Source organism: Heterocephalus glaber, unplaced genomic scaffold, assembly GCF_053883595.1.
Source record: "Heterocephalus glaber isolate CG9 unplaced genomic scaffold, H.glaber_assembly_v1.0 deba00000331, whole genome shotgun sequence".
NCBI lineage: Eukaryota > Metazoa > Chordata > Mammalia > Rodentia > Bathyergidae > Heterocephalus > Heterocephalus glaber.
In genome coordinates this window covers 12,563,535-12,584,990 of record NW_028258142.1, presented here as the reverse complement: position 1 = coordinate 12,584,990, position 21,456 = coordinate 12,563,535, and the positions used below count along the sequence as shown (strand labels likewise).

Below are 21,456 nucleotides of genomic sequence, written 5' to 3'. Positions count from 1 at the left end.
AGCAGAATCTATGGGACACAATGAAAGCAGTCTTAAGAGGGAAATTCATAGCAGTGAATACTCATATTAGGAAAACAGAGCAATCCAATTAAACAACCTGATGCTGAACCTCAAGCTTCTAGAAAAAAGAAGAGCAGGACAAACCCAAAGCTCATACAAGGGAGGAAAATATAAAGATCACAGCAGAAATCAATGCAATGGAGACTAAGAGAATGATACAAAACAATCAATGAAGCTAAGAGTTGGTTCTTTGAAAGAATCAACAAAATTGACAAACCCTTAGCCAACTTTATCAGAAAAAAAAAAAAGGCCCAAATCCATGCAATTAGGAATGAAAAGGGTGAAATTACAACAGACCCAGCAGAAATCCAGAGGATCATCAATACCTACTTCCAGAACCTATACTCCAATAAGGTGGAAAACACAGAAGAAATGGACAGATTCCTAGATATGTATGAATTACCAAAGTTGAACAAAGAAGACCTAAAAATTCTAAACAACCCAATATCATCCAATGAAACTGAATAATTCAAAACTTACCAACTAAGAAAAGCTCACGTCCTGATGGCTTCACTGCTGAATTCTCCATGACATTTAGAGGAACTAATGCCACTACTGTTTAAACTCTTCAATGAAATTGAAAGGGAGGCAATACTCCCAAATTCATTCCTGGAAGCAAGCATCACCTTGATCTCCAAAGCAGACAAAGACCAAACCCAGAAAGAGAACTATAGGCCAACCTTACTAATGAACGTAGATGCAAAAATCCTTACTAAGATACTGGCAAATAGAATGCAGAAGATCATCAAGAAGATCATACACCCTGACCAAGTAGAATTCATCCCAGGCATGCAGGGAAGGTTCAAGATATGCAAATCAATCAATGTAATATACTATATCAACAGAGCCAAGGACAAAAACCATATGATCATCTCAGTAGATGCAGAAAAAGTACTTGACTAAATCCAACATGCATTTATGATAAAAAAAAAAACCCTACAGAACATTGGAATAGACAGTCTCTACCTCAATCTGATGAAAGCCATCTATGAAAAGCCAATAGCCAACATCATACTAAATGGTCAAAAACTGAAATCCTTCACACTAAAATCAGGAACAAGACAAGGATGTCCACTATCACCACTCCTGCTCAATCTAGTTTTGGAAAAATTAGCCACAACAATTAGACAAGAGAAAGAAATAAATGGAATAAAGATAGGAAATAAAGAAATCAAATTGTCATTATTTGCAAATGACATGATACTCTATGTAGAAGACCCCAAGAACTCCCACCAAAAGTCTTCTAGACTTAATGACCAAATTTAGTAAAGTAGCTGGATACAAGGTCAACACACAAATATCAACAGGTTTCCTCTATATGAACAACAGACTCACTGAGAGAAATAGGGCAAACAATTCATTTCACAATAACATGCAAAAAACTGATATATCTAGGAATCAACCTAACAAAAGAAATCAAAGACATCTTCTCTGAAAACTATAGCACTCTGAAAAGAGAGATTGAAGACGATATCATAAAATGGAAAGATGTCCCTTGCTCCCGGGTAGGAAGAACCAACACAGTAAAAATGGCCATACTTCCAAAACTGCTATATAGATTCAATGCAATCCCAATTGCAATTCCAGCAGCATACTTCACGGATCTGGAGAAAACAATCCAAAAATTCATTTGGAACAAGAAGAGACCCAGAATAGCAAAAGCAATTCTAGGCAACAGAGACATGGAAGGTGGTATAACAACTCCAAACTTGAAACTATACTACAAAGCTACTGTGATAAAAACAGCATGGTACTGGCAAAGAAATAGGCCTGAGGACCAGTGGAACAGATGAGAAGATGCAGAAACAACTCCAGACATACTCAGCCACCTCATCTTCGACAAAGAAGCCAAAAATCCTCACTAGAGGAAAGATAGCCTCTTTAATAAATGGTGATGGAGAAATTGGGTTTCAACTTGCCAAAGACTAAAACTAGACCTATATTTCTTACCATGCACTACCATAAAATCGAAATGGATTAAAGTTCTAAATATTAAAACAGAAACTCTGAACCGGCTGTAACAGAGGTTAGGTAGAACTCTTGAAGACACCGTGTGTAGGAAAAGATTTTATGAACAAAACCTCAGTTGCCCCTAAACTAGCACAAATAATCAACAAGTGGGATCTCTTCTTATTCAAAGGCTTCTGCACAGCAAGAGAAACCACCAGCAGTGTGAAGAGACAACCCACAATGTAGGAAAAAATTTTCACCTGCTGTTCCTCAGACAAAGGTCTACTATCTCGAATCTATAAAGAACTTAAAAAAATTAGACCTCCCAAATTTATAGACCCAATCCAAAAATGGGCAACTGAAATAAACAGACATTTCTCAGGCAAAGAAGTGGAAATAGTAAATAAACATATGAAAAAATGTTCAACTTCACTGGTCATTTGAGAGATCCAAATGACAAGGCTGATATTCTACCTCACCCCAGAAAGAATGGCTGCCATCATGAAATCAACAAATAAGAAATGATGGCGGGGATGTGGGGAAAGAGGAACCCTATTCCACTGGTGTTGGGAGTGTAGACTGGTGCAACCACTGTGGAAATCAGTATGGAGATACCTCAAAGAAGTAGGAATGGAAATATCACTTGACCCAGCTATTCCCCTGGTGAGTGTCTTCCCCAAGGCATTAAAAGAATCATGCCACAGTGATATATGTGCACTCATGTTCATAGCAGCACAATTTGTAATAGCTAAAACTTGGAAACAATCCCCATCAACTGGAGACTGAATAAAGAAAATGTAGGGTTTTTTTTGTAAAATGGAGTATTACTCAGCCATAAAGAATGAGAAACTAGAGACATTTATAGCTAAATGGATGCACTTTGAGGTGATACTCTTAATTAAATAGGACAAATGTGTAAATACCAAATAGTGTCTCTAGTGTGAGAAACTGAAAGCATAAATAAGGACTAAAAGGTATTAATACATAATGTGAAATAGGAAGAAAATGTGCAAAAGGGAAGAGTAAATGGAAGGGGTAGGGGAAAACAAAGAAGGGAATGGAATTAATAGCAGAAAAAGAAAAAAATGGAAACAAAGTCTTTGTAGATAAGGAGGGTTGGAAGTGTTGAAGGGTGAGTAGGGGAATCGGGAAAAAATAAGAACCAAGATGGATTATGTACAGGTGCAAATTTCCAATGATGAATGTCATTATACTGTATACCTAAAATGTACCAATAAAATTTTTAAAAAAGTTTATTTAGTCACGTAAAGTCTGAATTGAACAATATTTAACTTTAAAACTATTTCAAGGGAACTATACCTGGTATGTTCAATGGATGTATTTTTCTCATCAATAACTGCGATAGCCACAAGCTTTCCTGAAATTAAGAATGACATCTAAATTCAATAACCTCATTATATAAACTTTTCTACTACCAGTTTTGTTGTGAACCAGGAAAAATTTTAAGTTTCTGGAATTTATTGCCAGTTATCCTACTCATTTCTACTTATTTAAATGAAGACATTATACTATACATTTGTAGAGTGAATCAGTGAATTAGTCATGCGCAAGTGATAATTCCTCCCATCTTCCACCCCAATACACAAATAAAAGTAAATTATAACAATTTTTTATTTTCAAACAACTCACAAATTCACTTAGATAAGTACTTTGTTAAAATTAAAACCACAACTAGTAAGAATTAAAACTCACACCTCCTTTACCCTAAATAGAACACAAATCATGCACTTCTGAAATGCTGTTGGGAAGTAGCATAATGGAACAAGCAAAATAGTTATGTGGGGTCAGAAAGCCAGATGATGCATGTTATATTCTAGGAACTGAACCCAACCCTTGGAGAACAGTGAAGCACCATCATTTATTAGCTATGTAACTTAACCTCAGTAAACTCCAATTTATTTTACGAAATGAATAACTATTTCATAGAGTTATGAGGACAGCTAAATGAGATTATATGAACAATAATATGGGATACCTGGCTCAGAATAGGTACAAAAATGTAGGATTAAATTAACTATCTTTCACCAGCATCCCCACATTGTAATGGTGCTTCCTCAAATTCTATCCTGCTTATTAATACATCTCTAAATTCTGCACAATCCTGACTCTACTTTTAATCCTCTGGTGAAAACAACAAGTTTGCAATGATTATTTTCCCTCCTAAAATATTTCATACACTATTCAGTTTAGTTTTTATTATGTGCTTATTCAATTTTCAAGTGACTCGTGAGTTGTTCTTGTTTTTTTCCAGAATAACAACACATAGAGCATCTTCCCAGGGGTTACAGGATTTCAAGAAACACAGGCACAGTTTTTACATACCAATTTAACAATTACTGAGTGCCAAATAATATGGCACACACTGGGCCAGTTACAGAGACAAAGTCATGAGTAAATGTAGATCCAGCTCTTCACTTGGGAATGCAGTCTAATTTGTACCACATACGAGTTAAGTTAAAACTAAGAAGAGTTCTGAAAGATACATGGAAAAAGGGATTTAGAGGAGGGAAGGGAGAAGGGAGGGAAGAGGAAAGGAATTTAAAAAATAAGCTGTATTATGTACATGCACCTACTCCCCAAGATTGGAAACTGCATGTACTGTAAACATGTACTAATAAAAAATGAAAAAGAAAGGAATATGTTGCTATAAAAGAGTAAGTAGAGTAAGTTAATGTAGTTTGAAGGTGTTGGTGAAGATTTGCCTAAGGAATCATTATTTGGTCTGAGTTTAACAGATGAAAATAAATTTAAAACATCTTCTAAGCAAAACTAAAATATACAAAGGTGCTTTAGTACAAGTGGTACAGCCATTTTAAACAACTTGATGGTCAGTGTGGCTGGAAAAGGGAGAATGTAGGGGAGAGATCAGAGAGAAATGAGGATGGATACTTAAGCAGCAGTCACAGCACACAAGGATCTATACTCACAAAGCTGCTGATAAGTTACTACGTGTGAAGCCACAGAGAGCTGGAAGAACACTGTGATACTTGCTTAAGGGCACAGGTTTGCAATAAGCAGGGGCACAGCCACGGGTACTACCAGCAATTATGTCAGACACCAAAGGAATACTGCAACAGTAAATTTCTGATATCAAATTAATCTGGGAAAAGAAACTGAGTGTTGCCTAAGATGACTAGTTCAATTATGTTGATGCTACGCCATCTCCTATGGTTATGTATTAAAGAAAAAACTTGTATGTTCTTACATTTTTCTTTCTTTCCTTAAATAATCAGAAAATAATTCCATAATCATTGACAGTACCATGGCAACTTCCACTAGAGAACAACAACTCAGCTCATCAGACATAGAATGCCAAAAGCAGGCTCAGGAACCAGAACAAATGCAAGCCGAAGATAGAATTCTTAGTAATAGGAAAACATGTAGGAACATTTCTAATCTGCATATGCTACAAGTTTTGAAAGCAGAGAATTATGAAGAGGAAACCCTATGTTCATTAATTGTCATAAAACTCTAGAGTTTGTAGTTTTCCTTCCTCTACTCTAAAACTATACATCCATTCTACTTATAACATTGTAAAGGGAAATAAACATGGCAATAATAATCAGGATTTTGCTCTATATTTATAAAACTTCCTCCTAAAACTTAGCTTATATAACAGTGATGGCAAACCTTTCAGAGACTGCCTAAACTGCAGCCTCAAACTCATTTATCTGAAAGACCAATACTGTAATTAAACTTGAATTCTGAAGTTTTAATTTAGAGAAAACAACTGTTATCTGATGCTCAGCTGTTGCTGCCTGAGGACAGAGAGGCTATTCATGCCTGCTGCAGCATAAGTTCACCCCCACTGATATAACTTTTGCTATCTGCATGAATGAAACCATGTAATTGACTTCTTATACCTTCTACTTTTACATTCATATTCATATCCACATTTTTAATCATGTAACTTTAAGAAACTACCAATCGATTCAATTCACCCCCCAAGGAAAAACAGGCCTTAGGTTGTGAGAAGCTGAATAATTTCAATTCCTATTACAAAATCAGCCACCAGCGTATAGTTTCTTGGTGGACAATTTTTTCTCATTTATTATCGAGGTGCCTTGCCTTCCTTCTCATCATCAGTTCTATTTGTAAATTCTCTCTTCAGCTAAGCTTTGACCCATATACAGGGATATATTTTTTTGGTAATAATATTCTCTATTCTTATAAAGAACAACTAGAATTCAGGTCTCCTTTAATAATGAAATAAAAGCTTAAGATCCATTTCCTACAGAAACAGATTTAAGTAATCAAAGGAAAATTCTGTAAAGTATTGGGTGTTGTACATAGGCTCGTTACCTGTGTCTCCAAGTTCATATAAGAGGAAGCCATCCATAGTAAGATAATTCTGAAACCTTTCCCTACTGATCCATGATGACAGATCGCCATCTTCATACTCTTAAAAACAAAACAAAGTGAATAAATTAGGACTGTAAAATGATTATCAGATTTATCATATCAGATGAAAGATATGACTTTAAGAGGGTTATATTTTAACATGACAATATATATAAAATACCTAATACAGGGTAATAATCTTAAATCCTCAAAATAAAACATTTTAATTTTAAAGTTTATTTTAATTAAGGGCATTATTGTGGGTTACCATCACACTTTTCTAATGAAATTATGTACTTTAGCATAATGATAGCTGGCTATGTGCCTCAGTAGCTGCACCTGAGGGATACAGAAAGTAATCCTTGTGTTTACCTACTTGGTATGACAAACAGCAAGATGTGTACACCTGTGCAAGTGTCAAATCGAAATTTTTACCCACATAATGCTCTGTGCATTGCGTATCTATCCCTGAGCTTCACGGCAGGTAAAATACACCCCTATCATTCTTCTGTTCTGCAAACATCTAATTTGCCATAATGGAATCCAAGAGTGGCTCACAAGTGTGCCTGGGGACAGCAGGAACCTATCTGAGCATACATCCACTTGGCAGACAAACAGCAAGGTGTGTACAGGAGATCCAAAGCAGTAACAGGTAAGTTTTATCCATGAAATGGTCATTGTTGAATTTCTTGCATTTAGGATTTATTTTTTTAAAGTTTTCTTTTGATTTTTCTGGTAAAAGTAGCCCAATTCAGTACAATGGCATATGAAAACCCTGGTTGCTGAAGCTTTAGGCAGTATATGCCAAAAAACCCTTCAAAATACTTTTTTGTTTTGGTACCAGGGATCAAACTCAGGACTCTGCGCTTGTGAGGCAGCCAGTGGAACCACTGAGTTAAATCCCCGGCCCCAAAGACATATACTTTCAAGTGAGAAATTTATCCTCAAATTCAGCCACAGGTCTTTATTAGTATAGCAATGAATCAAATGATGTCGTGAAGAGACTTGTTGCTCCCATCTCCTAAACTAATCAGAATGTGACATTCGACAATTGGTTTGCCAGTTTCCAATTAATGTTATATTTGCAAACACACCATAAGTTGACCAGGTAGGAACTACACGCAAGAACGAAGCAGAAATTCCAAATGAAATGTCACCAATGAAATTTCAAAACAGAGAACTGTATAGTACAATCATTGGATTTCAGAAAGATATAACACTGGCCTCGTAAACGACACACACAAAAAAACCAAACAGGTACTGCTGATGGCAACACTGCACCATGATGGAAAAATTGACAGAGAAATCTTGACAAAACTGAAGGCTGAGATGGTAACTTTTGCAACAAAACCAAAAGTGGAATAGATGTTGTTGATGAGTTATGCAAAAACTATGATGTTATTTGAAACAAAGCATTGGCCAATGATTGTGTTTTACTCAATCCTTAACATGTGTGGCATGAAATGTTTGATAGTTTACACAGAAAATTACAAGTACAAAACACCATGGAAAATTTTTCTTAGGGGATTGGGAATGGAACTCATAAGAGATCATTCACAACAGAGGAAAAACAAAATGTTTTTGGCCAGAGAACTATGCTAAAAAAATGTGGGTCACATTGGTGAGCTCACAGGTGAATAGGTGCAACATCACAAAGACCTACTGCGATAGGAAAACTAAAAAGTTGTCAGTTGTGCCCTACAAAAAAAGACAGGAAAAAAGAACATATGTGCTATAAGTGTGGATGATACTTGTGCATGGAACATGCAGTTTTCATGTGTGAAGACTGCCTTGGGTGTGACAGTTGAAGTAAAGATTATTTCTGTGGTGGACTTTTATTTGTATTTACATTGTAGATCACGTAGGTATTCATTTCTGGTGTTATCTTTTAGCTTCTGTAACCAAGTACACAGTCAATGTGAAAATGGTGATGTTTATTTGAAACACACAATAAGTATTAAGAATTTAATATTTTATTTTTATGGATATTTTATGTTCCTATTAACTACATATTGTGTAATATCATAAGAGCCTCCTGACAAAACAGCAAGACCAGTGAGATGTTAAGTATGTTCTACATAAAAGACAAGAAAGCAAAGGACATGTGCTATCAGTGTAAATCATAAGTGTGTATGGAATGTGCTGCTGACTTGTGCCTTAGGCGTGATAACTGAAGTAAAGACTTTTTTTGTTATACAGTTCTATTAGTACTTTCATTGTAGTTCATGTAGGAATTTATTTGTTGTTATTTTTTAGACTTTGCAAACCCCAAAACAGCCAATGTTGAAAATTAAGATGCTTTTTCATAAACAGTATTAAAAATTTAATACTTTTTGATTTTTTCTGTTTATTTTTTATTTTATTTTTTGATTTTTTTCCTGTTAAGTACTTATTATTTAATATAATAAGACTCATAAAATTAAAATTAATAATTCAACAGAAATACTTCTAAAGAATAGACGAGTTTTGTACACCCTTTAGTATGCTCCTTCAACACAAAATTGCCATGATGTCCCAATAAAGCAAATAAACAGATATACGTAAGAATTACTGTGTAAAGCAAATCTTCACTATAACATCATTAAAAATAGCAAAAAACAATTTGAAAGAAAATAACTGAAATGTGCTAAGTAAGAAAAAGCAGATTTTGGCACAAGTTCAGAAAGATGATTTACAAATTTTTAAAAAATTGTTAGAAATAATTAAATTGTAATACAATCAATATTATAATATGACTATAACTTTGTGAAAATTAGTATGAAAAGGTAGTGACAAAATAATGAAATAATAGCTAATCGTAAAATAACAGCTAAACCAGATTGATGGTTTTACCTGGATAATGGTACTATGGGTAATATTTATTACAATATCTTTACTTTTCTCTACCTTATGACACTTTTTTCTTAGTTTATGTTCTGCTTTAAATCTACATGTATCCCCAAAGCCTCATGCACTCATAGGTAGGGCTCTGGAAGGTGACTGGATCGTGGGGCCATGACACTTATCAATGGATTGGCCCACTGATGAGTTTATAGCTAACTGTGATTTGGGAGGCGAAACTGGTTAGAGGAGTTGGGTCGCTGGGGTGTGGCTTGGAAGGGGCTACATCCCTTCTTCCTCTTTTGATAGCTCTCTGGTTCATATGTGACATGCCACCTCAACCTGGAACTCCTCCATCAAGTCCCTTTGTCATGCTGCCTTACCTTGGAGTCAGCCAGCTACAGACTGAAACTTGCACAAACTGTGAGCCAAAATAAAACCCTTCCTTTAACTTGTAGGTTGTCGGGTATTTGTCCAGAAATGAGAAAATAACTAAGACAGTTTATAACTTTTTCTCCTATGTACAACTTAATCACACATATAAAGCCATAGTACATTAGCTTTTTTCAAAATCAAACATTTCCTCTGCTAATCACACAGAAAATGCAGTATTTAAAAGAAGTATCTTGATTAGAAATATAATGCTAAAATAATTTTTAAAAATTAACAGGTTCCATGAAAAGAAGCCAATGGAAAGTGAATGTCTTTAAAGACTAGAGATATGTCTGGTTGAAGACTGGATCGCATTGACCTCTTCATTTCTTATTAGTACGTGTTTACAGTATACAGTGATTCCAGTCATTCTGGGGAATTGGTACATACACTGAACAAATCCTGATTTTTCAAAAGACATGATTTTTCTGTCACTTGTAATGCTAAACAAAACATTTTCAAGTTATCAAGCCTATAAAATCAGTAATGTAATGCAAAGCAAATCTAAAAGTATTTATGCGTTTTGACTTTCCAATTAGAAAAATAAACATAAAACTAGACTAAATTGATTTCTGGGCTACAATATTCACAACATGTCAAAACCAAATTCTCTAAAGATTACACCAAGTGACAAACTTGAAACTCAGTAGAAAATATACTATCTCTACCATCCTGTGCTTTTAGCCAATTGTGCTTCCAAAATTATTAACAATTTAAGTGTTAAAATAAACATTCAAGGTAAAGCCTCTAGTATATGAAAATGCCAATCAGCCTCTAAATACTGTCTACTGCATGTTAGAAAAGCTGGTCCTTAAAATAACTAAAGAATCTTACATTTTACTCCTGTCTCAAGCACTAGAAACCACACTTGAAACATGGAGATGAGGGGGAACTTTCAAGGCAGGATCAAAGAAAGCACTTAAATCTAAATGGATGTGTTTAGGTTTTTCTCAAAAAAAAACAAAACAAAGTGGCTCTCTTCAGTTGTTAAACTCATAATAAGGTGGGAGTATAACTTGAAAACAAGGTCTTCATTCCTTTTTTTTTTTTCATAAAACAGTAAGAATCCAGATCTAAAAGGATCATTTCAATGATTGATAATATATACTAAATGCTTATCATATAAGGAATATGGTAATTAAAGAGCAGCAGGATAGAATAGATGGATTATTTTCCTTACTTTTATACACACAAATACTTCTAAGATCTTGAGATCAATGTCTAATATAGATATTCAACAATCAGTGAATGAACACCGAAATGAACAAATGAGTAAGCCCGATATTTTATTATTCATGACTCCTTATCTAACATTTTCAGTTATCTCCTTTACAGCATTTATCTATCTGCCTTATTATTTCTCACCCAGATTACTGTGAGAAAAAAATGACAATGTGAAGTATACAGTACACCCACTATATAATGAGTATAAAATGTAGTTAACTAATCCATAGCATGAAATTAACTTCAGTTCAAATATTTAAACATAAAGATTGGAAATGCTTAAGTTTTACAACTGTCAAAATAAATAAAACGCTCCTTCTACTAAAATAAAACAATCAAAATACTAAATCAAAGCAATCAAATGTTCTTTTGTTCATTTGATTTAAGTAATTCAAAATAAATGGCTCTCAACTAGTTCCTGTTTCCTTTCTATTATATGGAATTCAAGGAGAAAAAGAACTGTACTCTAGGATATTCCTGAAGTGAATGGAATGTTCCTCATCTACACTCTCCAAAGTATTAACAATAAGCCTTATCACTGGCTAGTAAGAATGAGAAGTTGAATTTTTCACTAACTTGTAACTTCAAATGTTACTAAGACACTCTCACCTTTGAGTGGCTGTGTGGTTTCCAAGAGATGTCAAGTTTCACTGTTTCCTCTGAAACTTAAAGTATCTGCTGGTGTCCCTGTAACTTTTCTGTACTGCCCTGGGGTACATTTTGGGAACCAGAAGAGTAGGTATTTGAAGATGTTAGGGAGTTGTTAATTACCTTAGGTGTTAAAGTAGGTCACAGTTATCTAAAAAGTAAAGTCCATCCTTTTGAAGAGTTCTAAAACACATACTAGTAGTGGTGAAATTCTATGGGATTTGCTTTAAAATATTTCAAAAAAGTGCAGAAGAAAATATGGTTAAGATCTTAGTTACTCCTTAATCTTTGTGATAAGACATATAGGCTTTTATTATGTTATTCCCTTTATGATATACATTTGTTATCAAAATAAAAATTTTAAAAAGGTCAAGTACTTGTTTCAATGAACTAACTGGTTGTGACAGGGATAAAGAGATGCAACCAGAGGCCTGGGATTTAGCTCAGTGGTTTCGCCACCTGCTGCGCAAGCATAAGGATCCGAGTTCGATCTCCGGTAGCAAAAACAAAAGAGAGAGATGCAACCAGAGAAAGGTACATGGACCTCACACTACTGAAGGTGTTTTTTTCATCATCTTGGGTGTGTGAAATGTCAATTTGTTAAAAAATTAATTCTGAATATTTTAAGACAATGTATAAATCACATACAGATTACATCTCAAAAAGGCAAATATTTGGACCAAAAACCCAAACCTTATTATAAGCAAAACTCAGAATAAAAGTATACTAGATGGAAAAACTAAAATTGAAAGGTCAAAATAAAATCTCAGTCATTGAAGTGAAGAGAAATATAAGCAGTAGTAGACAAGCAGTAGTAGCACTTACTAAATCTTTTATCAACTCCTTCTATAATAGATAGATATTAATTTTAAAATGTTTTATAGGAATTAAAACTGTGGAACTTACCATCATAAACAAAGTAAGTTTCATCTTTGAAAACAAGCACAGCAGGCATCTCTTTAAGTGTCACATACTGCAAAACATCAACAGTTTAAATTTTAATTGGTAGCTATGATTTTAAAAGTATTGAAAGATATCCAAACACACCCTAACAATAACAAAAGAAAAAAAGCTTACTAATAGTTAAAAAGAGTACAGAAAATCCTAAAGATTGGATCTAAATGCCTTTATATACCCCTATGAACAACGTCCTATTTGCCATGGCAAAAACCAGGGATTATTTTTAGAGCTGCTAACAGACTCAAAGATAACATTATGGGAAGTAAAAGATGAAGGCACTCTGGAGGGAGAACATCAAAGCTAATGTGTCAATTGGCATTCCTAGGGCTGACCCTTCCTACGCCTCACTAGCTGTGTGATAGAGTCAAACACTTTACCTAAGGGAGTATGCTTCCTCCTCTGTGAAATGAGGATGCTGAGCCCACTTAACTCAGAGGGCAGCTGTGTTATTTTATATAAGGGAGAGCACTGTTTAAATTATAAACTGCTTTTTAAACAACAATGGTCGTTAGTAGTAAGGGATTTATTCAGAAAGCACCTGTTTCTTATAGCCATGTTATACTTAATTCAAAAGAGTAATATTATAATTAGTATCGTATCAGAAGACAAACCACTTGGCCTTGGGTAAGCCACTAAAAATTATTACATGGGTACGGGAATAATGAAAATAACAAATAAAGGGAAGCAGGCACATCTCAGGACATAGAAGAATATACAAAGTTATTTCATTATATTACTACTAAACAATGATGTATCACCATGAAAAGAACCGTGGCAGTCAGAAAGCCCATAGTAAGGCTCTATGATCAAGCATGCCTCTATTTACCGGCTCTTGTCAACTCATCCACAATGATGCCTGGGAAATATTTTTCAATGTTCAGTATGTCTCTCAAAAATATCCTAGATATTTTTCATAGTCTTTCATAGAATACCATTAAAAGTCTGAAAACGTGGAGACACATAGCTCTACAACATTCACAATCTTTCCTTTTCTTGCTTCTCTCTTGTGTTCCTTTAAACTATCTTAGATTTGTCTATATATCATTCTTCTCCAGTCATCTTTTAAGTATTCTGAAGCCAGAAAGTGTCCTGATTCACCCTTACACCCTCTTACTAAACCTACTGGAGTTTCCACAAACAAAGTCGTAAAGCTAATGGACCTGTGATGTCTTAAATTAAGACAGTGTCAGCACTACAACCTGGGCAAACTTCAGATGTACTTCAAGTAAAACTGCTTGCAAGGCTTTGCAGATGAGGGTTGGTCCAACATAAAGTCTCATTTCTAATATTAAAATGCAGTACAATGGATATGGGAAGATACAGTACTAGAAGTTCTAGATGTAGTCCACTTTAAGGATTACTTATATGTTGGCATTTCCTAACAGAGGTCTATAACCTTTTAGGGCACCTGCTCGACAATGTGATAGCAAGCAAGGCCCTACTTCCAGTTCATCTTTCCCTCCCTGCCAAAAGTAAATACACAAACTTAAGATATTGTGCAAAATAACTTCTATTAGACCAAACCAAGTAAGCCAAAATGGATTTAGGTTGAACAAAAATTGTCCAAAGCTTCTAAAGGAGTTTAAAATCATTTCAGAATATAATTTATATAAAAATATCTACATGCATATAGTCTAAGTATGTCTATATAACATATTTAAACATTAAAAACTTAAGAATCACATGTATAATAGGACTTACATTTGTGAAAAAATTTTTCCATTTTTATAACTCATACAGATTAGGAATTAAAAAAAAAAAAAAGAAAGAAAAGCTCCCTTGATTCCCGTTGAGTTACTGTCACATTTCTCAGGTCCCCTTTCTAAAGAGAAGTCTACATTGTGGTCTCTACTTTCTCTTTCCTGCCACTTCTGTTTTTCAGGTGACATCTTCAAGTACTGGTCCTCATTTCCATCTCAAAACCACCAGCAACCTCCATGTGGACAAACATCACAATTACTTTTGTCTTTCTCACTTTGAGTACTTCATAAACATATGATACAATTGCCTATATCTTTTTTTATATTTTATTTTTTCCCATTTCTTTTAAAATACTTTTGGCTTTCCACTCATCTTGTTTTCTTACTCATTATTTCTTCTCATTATTCTTTGCTGTCTTCAAGTTCTGGGCCCTCTTTATTTTCTTAAAAAGTTGCAACCCATGTTTAAGTTTATTCAAGAAGCCTTGATCTCACTGTAGACTACTACATCCAACACTTATTTGAAGCATTCAATTAGTTGCCTAGTAAGCCATGCCACAGCAAAGTGAACAAGCCAAACTTCTGATCCTCCCTTTCTTTGCAATTAGTTCCTTCTACAATATTCCCCGTGCTTATTAGTAACACCACCAAACCCCCAAATGTTCAACCATAAAGAGGTCATTCTCAGTTCATCCCTTTTCCTTCACCTTCAACTATCAAAATTTGACAATACTATCTTTTAAAACACAACAATCTTTTAGCTTCTCCTCAATTCTCTTATTAATTGCCAAACTCAAACTCCCAAATTATTGCAAAAGTTAACTGATCTCTCTTTGACTGCACTAGTCACATCAGGTTACTGTTCTGCTTCTCAAATATTCCAAGTGTTTTCTCATCTTGGGCATTTGTATTTCTGTTTCCTGTTTCTGATATGTCTCTGCCTGGCTATTTCTTGTCATGTAAATCCCAGTTCATCTATTTACTTGTCATAAAGGCATTTCTTAATCAATCAATCTACACCAGTTTTCCCACCTGTATGTCCCAATTATCAGGACACCTCTTTTATTTTTTTCCTTCATAGCACATATGAGATCCTGTTTAAAAGATTTGCCCAGAATGCCTACATCTCAATCTGAGGTCCCAACAGAAGACTTTACCTGCAACACATACAACCATGTACACACACATACACATATGTCCATCCACTATTTATAAATAACTTAAGGGTCTGAGGTATCATTATCACCAGTGCTATGGTTTTAAAGGTAAAATATCACTAATGTCACAATCATAATCTTTCAATACCATAAATCTGGTGATATTTGCTTATTTATAACCAGTGTGATACCAGTAGTAGTCAGTTCACATGTTACTCTTCTGGTGCCACAAAAAATAAATCTGATAGAAAAATATCAAGTAATAGTTTTAAAAAATATAATCATGTATTAAAATCCAGTATTACCTCAGGAATGACTTCTTCTAAGGCAGAAAAGAAGTATGTATATACAATCAATTCTGAAGCAGCATCTATGTATTTCTCCTATGATGATACAAAAAAAGATCATTTAAAAATATTAAATACCAAAATTTATTCATTAAACAGATCTACAGTATGGGGTAATCAATAGCATTATAATTTATTACCTACCATGTGCCCTTTTTGGTAAAAAGATAAAAAGTAAACAAACCAAATAATTTTTTTTTCTGAGGCAAAAGACCATTGCAACTAATTTTTATTCTACTCTAAGTTCACTAAACAAGGTAGTTTCATATTTATTAATTTAAAGTTGCATTAACAATGATGAATATGAATGATGATTACAGGGAAGATAAGTGTGCATACATGTGTCCGTATACAATAAATTTAAGTCAAAGGTCTTCTGCTTTTAAAAAGTTCACACACACACACACACACTCACACACACACACACACAAAGTTAAGAAAAAAGGGCCAGGGTAGCTCTGTGACACAGCGCCTTCCTGGCAAGTGTGAGGCCCTGTGTTCCACTCCCATATACCCCCTCCCCAAAAGTTGACATTCACACTGCAGCTTGCAGCCCTAAAGACTTAAAATGATAAAAAAGCAATACAGAATTTAAGTCAGTAATAGGAGAATTACTAAATATCTACACACTTTTTTACTGACCCGTTTCATATCAGCAAATACGAGTGTATACACTAAAATGGTTTATTAAAAATACTCAAATATTTATAACAAAAAATATTTTGAGCAAACTGAAATATTTCCAGGTAAGAGTGTAAGTTTTGAAGTTTTAGTAAAGTTTTGGCTATTCAGAAAATTAAATTATGATAATGTCTGTTTCTGTGCATTAAAAAATTATTTCATACTTTCAATGGTGATTCTCCACCTATGTAAACAAAAAATACACGATGTCTCTTCTGTACATGTTCAAACATTTGCTGGCTTGGAAGTGGCCGAATTAAAGCCCTGTTTGAGAAGAAAATAAACATACATGAACTAAGGATAATACAAAATTTACTTTCACTTATGTAGTTGCCAATCATGTATAAAGTTAAGTTTTAGTAATGTATTAACTGCATCTTAAATGTATCACCAAATCCACATAAACCTAATAAAACTCCAACCCATAACTTTTATACCACATATTAACAATTTATGTAATACCCACAATTTAATCTATCAGTTACCAAATAAATGAGTTCTAAATGCATCCCTGTAGGGAGGATCATCATTGCCAATATTTTGACAGATAAAAACAGAACTATCATCCACTTACAGTCCTTGGCCAAAAAAATAAATCACATGAGAATTATTTTTCCCCTTTCAAAAGAACATTCACACAAAAACACTGTGACATGCTATCCCAGGAGTATACAGTACTTAAGAACATTTTTATAATATATCGTCAATTTGAATGTTTTGTAGTTTTAAAGTATCCTATGGAGGTTAAAACAAGTTTCAAAATATGTCATTAATTATTCTGGGGAAAAATAAAATGAAAACATCAGCATGATAATGCACAAGAATCTCAAAAAGAGAAAACAACACTACAAAGAGTTTCATTACACAAACATTTGAAGACTCAAATTTTATCAACGTATCACTTGTAAAATATCATTTAGGAAACTAAAAGAGGCGGCTGTCTTAAATATGGTATATATTATCAAATTTCCCCTCCAAAAAATCTGCATAAGAACAAGACATGTTTTGCAAAGGAAAACATATTCCAGTGCTCCAATTCTCAGGATGCATTGCATCACTCTCTACTCTTCTCTATTTTAATACTTAGTAATTAACCAGTAAGTGATGCAACTCGAGAACTGGCTCTTGAAATTTCATTTGTAACAGTGTCACCTCTAATTACATCAGTAGAATCCCTAAGCTTGAACTAAAATTCATTAAAAACTATCAAAACATAAAGACTAATATCAACCATGGGGACTAAAGTACTTCCTGCTAGCCCTTTCCTCATATGCTTATTCACAAAGCAAATAAAGAAAATGAAATGTGCTAATAGTGAGAAAAAAAGTGAACATTATGTTAGCAACAATCAGAAACTTTATAAGTATCGATCCTAATTCTGTGAATTTTCTCAATCTGAGACAGTATCATGCCACACAACAAATCCATCCTGTTTTAATCTAAAGGTTACTTACATAAGACTGTCAGTATATTCTGACAAGGTTTTAAGAAAGTGCCTGTACTTCAAAGCCAACATCGATTAACTTAACTTGGTAAATACTCTTTAAGAAGTTTCACATAATCATGTTAAATAATTATAAACACTGATTTTTTTTATACCTTAGTAAGATATACATTTAAATAAAATCACATTCAAACCAACAGAAAATGCTTATGGAAAAAATCTGTTTTCACAGTAAAACCTCAAAAATGTTTAATTCAACTCAGATTTTAACTACGTTATCTAATAGGCAAAAAATGCAAGAATATATCACAGCCAGTAAAAAGAACATGAGGATATGTAAAAAAAGAAGTATTTCAGCTGTATCTAAAATGCATTCTCCAGCTTCACAGGCTAGGAAGAAAATCCTAAGTCTATCACAACAATATTCTAGGCCTTCTCTGAAAACTCTAAAATCTGGGTATAAGGAATATAAATTGATGTAAAACTGGCACTACAGAAACAAAATTATAATAAAATAAACATTACTACAGTGATGCCTCTGTTCCACAGTTCCATTTTCCATGGTTTTAATTACCCATGTCAACCATAGTCCAAAAATATTACATGGAAAATTCCAGAATAAACAGTTTATAAATTTTACCTTCTGCACTGTTCTGAGTAGTGTAATGAAATCACATGCATCCCAGTCCGCTCTGCCCAGGGATGTGAATCATCCCACTGTCCCGCTATGCAAGCCGTGCATACTACCTGCCCAACAGTCACTTAGGGACTCCCTCAGTTAGCTGATCCACTGTGGAGACACTGCAGTGCTTGTGTTCAAGTAACACCAGCTACAAGAGCAGGGATACTGGAAACTTGGATACCAAAGAGAATCCATGGATTTTTTTCATGTAAGTACCAGAAGATATTTTGAGAAAAAAAAAGAAAAAAAGACACTATTCACATAACTTTTATTACAGTATATTATTATAACTATTCTATAGTTACTGTTAATCCCTTATTGTGCTTAATTCATAAATTCAAAATTTGCATAGGTATAGATAAAAAAATAGTATATAGAGGGCTTGGTACCATCCATGGTTTTAGGCACCAATGGAATGGTGTCTCTTATGAATAAGGGGGAACAGTATAGGTAATCAAAATTTTGAAAAAGTCTTAAAATTCACCACAGGAGCCAGGGTTGGTGGCACACGCCTATAATCCCAAGATTATAACATAATTTTCACTGTTTTTTTCTCACTATAATCAAGAGGATGGCCTCAAGTTCAAGGCCAGACTGAATTACATAAGGGGGCTCTGTCTCAAAAAAAAACAATCAAAAATTCACTGAGAAAATTCTTCTATGTAAGTGAATTTAAATGTGAGATTAACAAATATACAATACAAAACACAGTCTCTATTTAAAATGTCTTTGTGTTGTATTACATAACCCTATTTTTTCTCATAAAGAAGTACATAAAGATAAGCCCATAAAACATGTGCATTCTATATGGTCTATTAAAATATATTTAATTTTCAGCTGAGTGTGGTGATCCATGCCTCTAATCTCAGCACTCAAAAGGCGGAGGCAAAAGCATCACGAGTCAAAAGCCAGTTGTGGGCTTTGTACTGAGTTCGAGGCCAGACTGGACAATACAATGAGATCTTGTCTCCAAAAATTAAAAAAAAAATCTAACCTTCAAATATTGATACCATATAGCAAAGGTTTTTACTAAGAAAACTTACCCAGATACTCTATGAGCAAACTCAATAATATCATCTTTAGTTCGTGGTCCTCTGTAATTATATGCCAAGTCACCCTTTAATCTTAGAAAGAAAAAAAAAGGTAAGAACTTGAATTATTTTGTGCCTTAATATTTTACGTTAATGAGTCTCTATTGTACCATAAACTTACAGTACATAAACTAGTAAATGCAGAAAAGTTTCAGAGGTAGCACACTCATGTAAAATATAGGCAATTGGCTTCACAGAATCAGCAAGTCACAATACATAGAAATAAGCTGTTTTCTATTACAATTACAGAAAAATATTTTATGTTATATTTGATAGCTGTGTTATGTCTATACTACTGAAAAGTAAATAATCTATACAACTTCAAAACAATATTATAATTACTTGACAGATGCTGCAACATCCACCATAACCAATTGGTAAAAACAACTCTTTTAAAACCCTAGACAAGTCTCCAAAAGCCTGCCAATGAGTTATGTGTCTAATTAACTAAAATTATAAAAATAAAAAATCAGGAAGCATAACTATAATTAAACAGAAAAGTAAAAAATAATTCAACACAAAAGAGGCTTAGCACACATTGTTTTTAAAGTAGAGGAAGGAGGGAGGTTAACACAAAACCCAAGAAATAATAAATTTACATTACTCAAAATTTGAAATTTGAGAATTAGAAACACTGAAAAAAATGACTTTTCTTATAAAAACTATGTTCAAAACAATTCCTCAACTCTATCACCAAAATAAGGGTAGTGAAAATTATGAGAAAATTCAATAAGGTCACAATTATTTAAAAAGTCCTTTAGAATCATCATATCAGTTCTTCCAACTTGTACACTCTGTAAGACTTGCTCAACAACTATAGATTAGAATTAACAACCAAAATTTTAACTTTTCCTATCACTAATGAAATAAATAAGTCAAATTATACAAAAGTTAAATCTGTTAGGAAACAGAATTTTACAATGACAAAGCAGAACACATACACGAGCTCCCATAAGAATAAGAGAGCTATCATAATTTATGACTGTATAACTTTGTCTGCACAGTACACGCCACAGTAAACTCTAAACACATTACTGAATTAGCCATTAACAACACAACTCTTTAAATATGGAGAAAAGCACAAAGGTATAGTCCTCTCCTTGGATCACCTGAAAAAAAATGGCTGAACTCAAATCTTTGACCCTCCAAAAACATTACTAGAAATAAATGTAAAATGTAACCAGGATGAACTATAAAAATACACATATAAACATACAACTCTCAACTTACAGCTTAATTGTTGGATAACCTCGAACTCCAAACTCTGAAGCAATGCCTTGATAAGAAAAAGAATAAATAATTCTAAATTTTTTTAAAAAGGAGAAACTAGGTAACAAATGAGCCTTTTATTTTAAAAAAAGACATATTTATACAAACTGATGTAGATATGTTGTTTTGAAATGTTAAAAAAGAAAATAAACTCACACAGAAAAAGACAAAAACATGACATTTTCATACAAAATAATTACTTAATAATACAACCAATAGGCTGCAAAAATACTATGACAAAATAAAAAATAAATGTCAAAAGAATAGTTAAAAATTTATTCCTTGAGTATTAATTTTAAAAGATATTTTGGTGGGAAAAAATACCAGTACATAAAGTACTTTTCATTTCACTTCATTTCCAGGACAATTTCTTCCCCAAATCTCACCCATCCCTGCAAAAAGAAAGGCCCATCTTTTTCTTTACTGTTTCCTGAGCATTCAGAAAACTGTATTGTGTTTTAATTTTAAAAACATAAATTGCATTTGCAAAATTGTTTAAATACTACAGTCAATGTATGTTCAAAAAGTACTTTTATGTACACTTCATAAATTTCTGCACTTTTGTAATAACCTAAAATAACTGCAATTATCTCAGATATTATTCTGAAAGCTTCACATACATTAAAATG

General features: G+C 33.6%; 1 protein-coding gene across 4 annotated transcripts in view; it reads right to left on the bottom strand.

Moving 5' to 3' along the window:
• The window catches only part of Tmx3 (thioredoxin related transmembrane protein 3), a 46,535-nt gene that overhangs the window by 14,263 nt on the left and 10,816 nt on the right, over positions 1-21,456 (bottom strand). For 3 of the 4 annotated variants that reach the window (XM_004867670.4, XM_021246694.2, XM_087191479.1), the window contains 7 exons: positions 20,789-20,834; positions 19,511-19,591; positions 16,506-16,605; positions 15,619-15,696; positions 12,403-12,469; positions 6,334-6,432; positions 3,331-3,388 (listed from right to left, as the gene is read on the bottom strand). In XM_004867670.4, coding sequence (XP_004867727.1) covers positions 3,331-3,388; positions 6,334-6,432; positions 12,403-12,469; positions 15,619-15,696; positions 16,506-16,605; positions 19,511-19,591; positions 20,789-20,834 — 529 coding nt within the window. The remainder of the gene's footprint in view (positions 1-3,330; positions 3,389-6,333; positions 6,433-12,402; positions 12,470-15,618; positions 15,697-16,505; positions 16,606-19,510; positions 19,592-20,788; positions 20,835-21,456) is intronic. The other variant, XM_021246695.2, reaches the window with a different exon arrangement.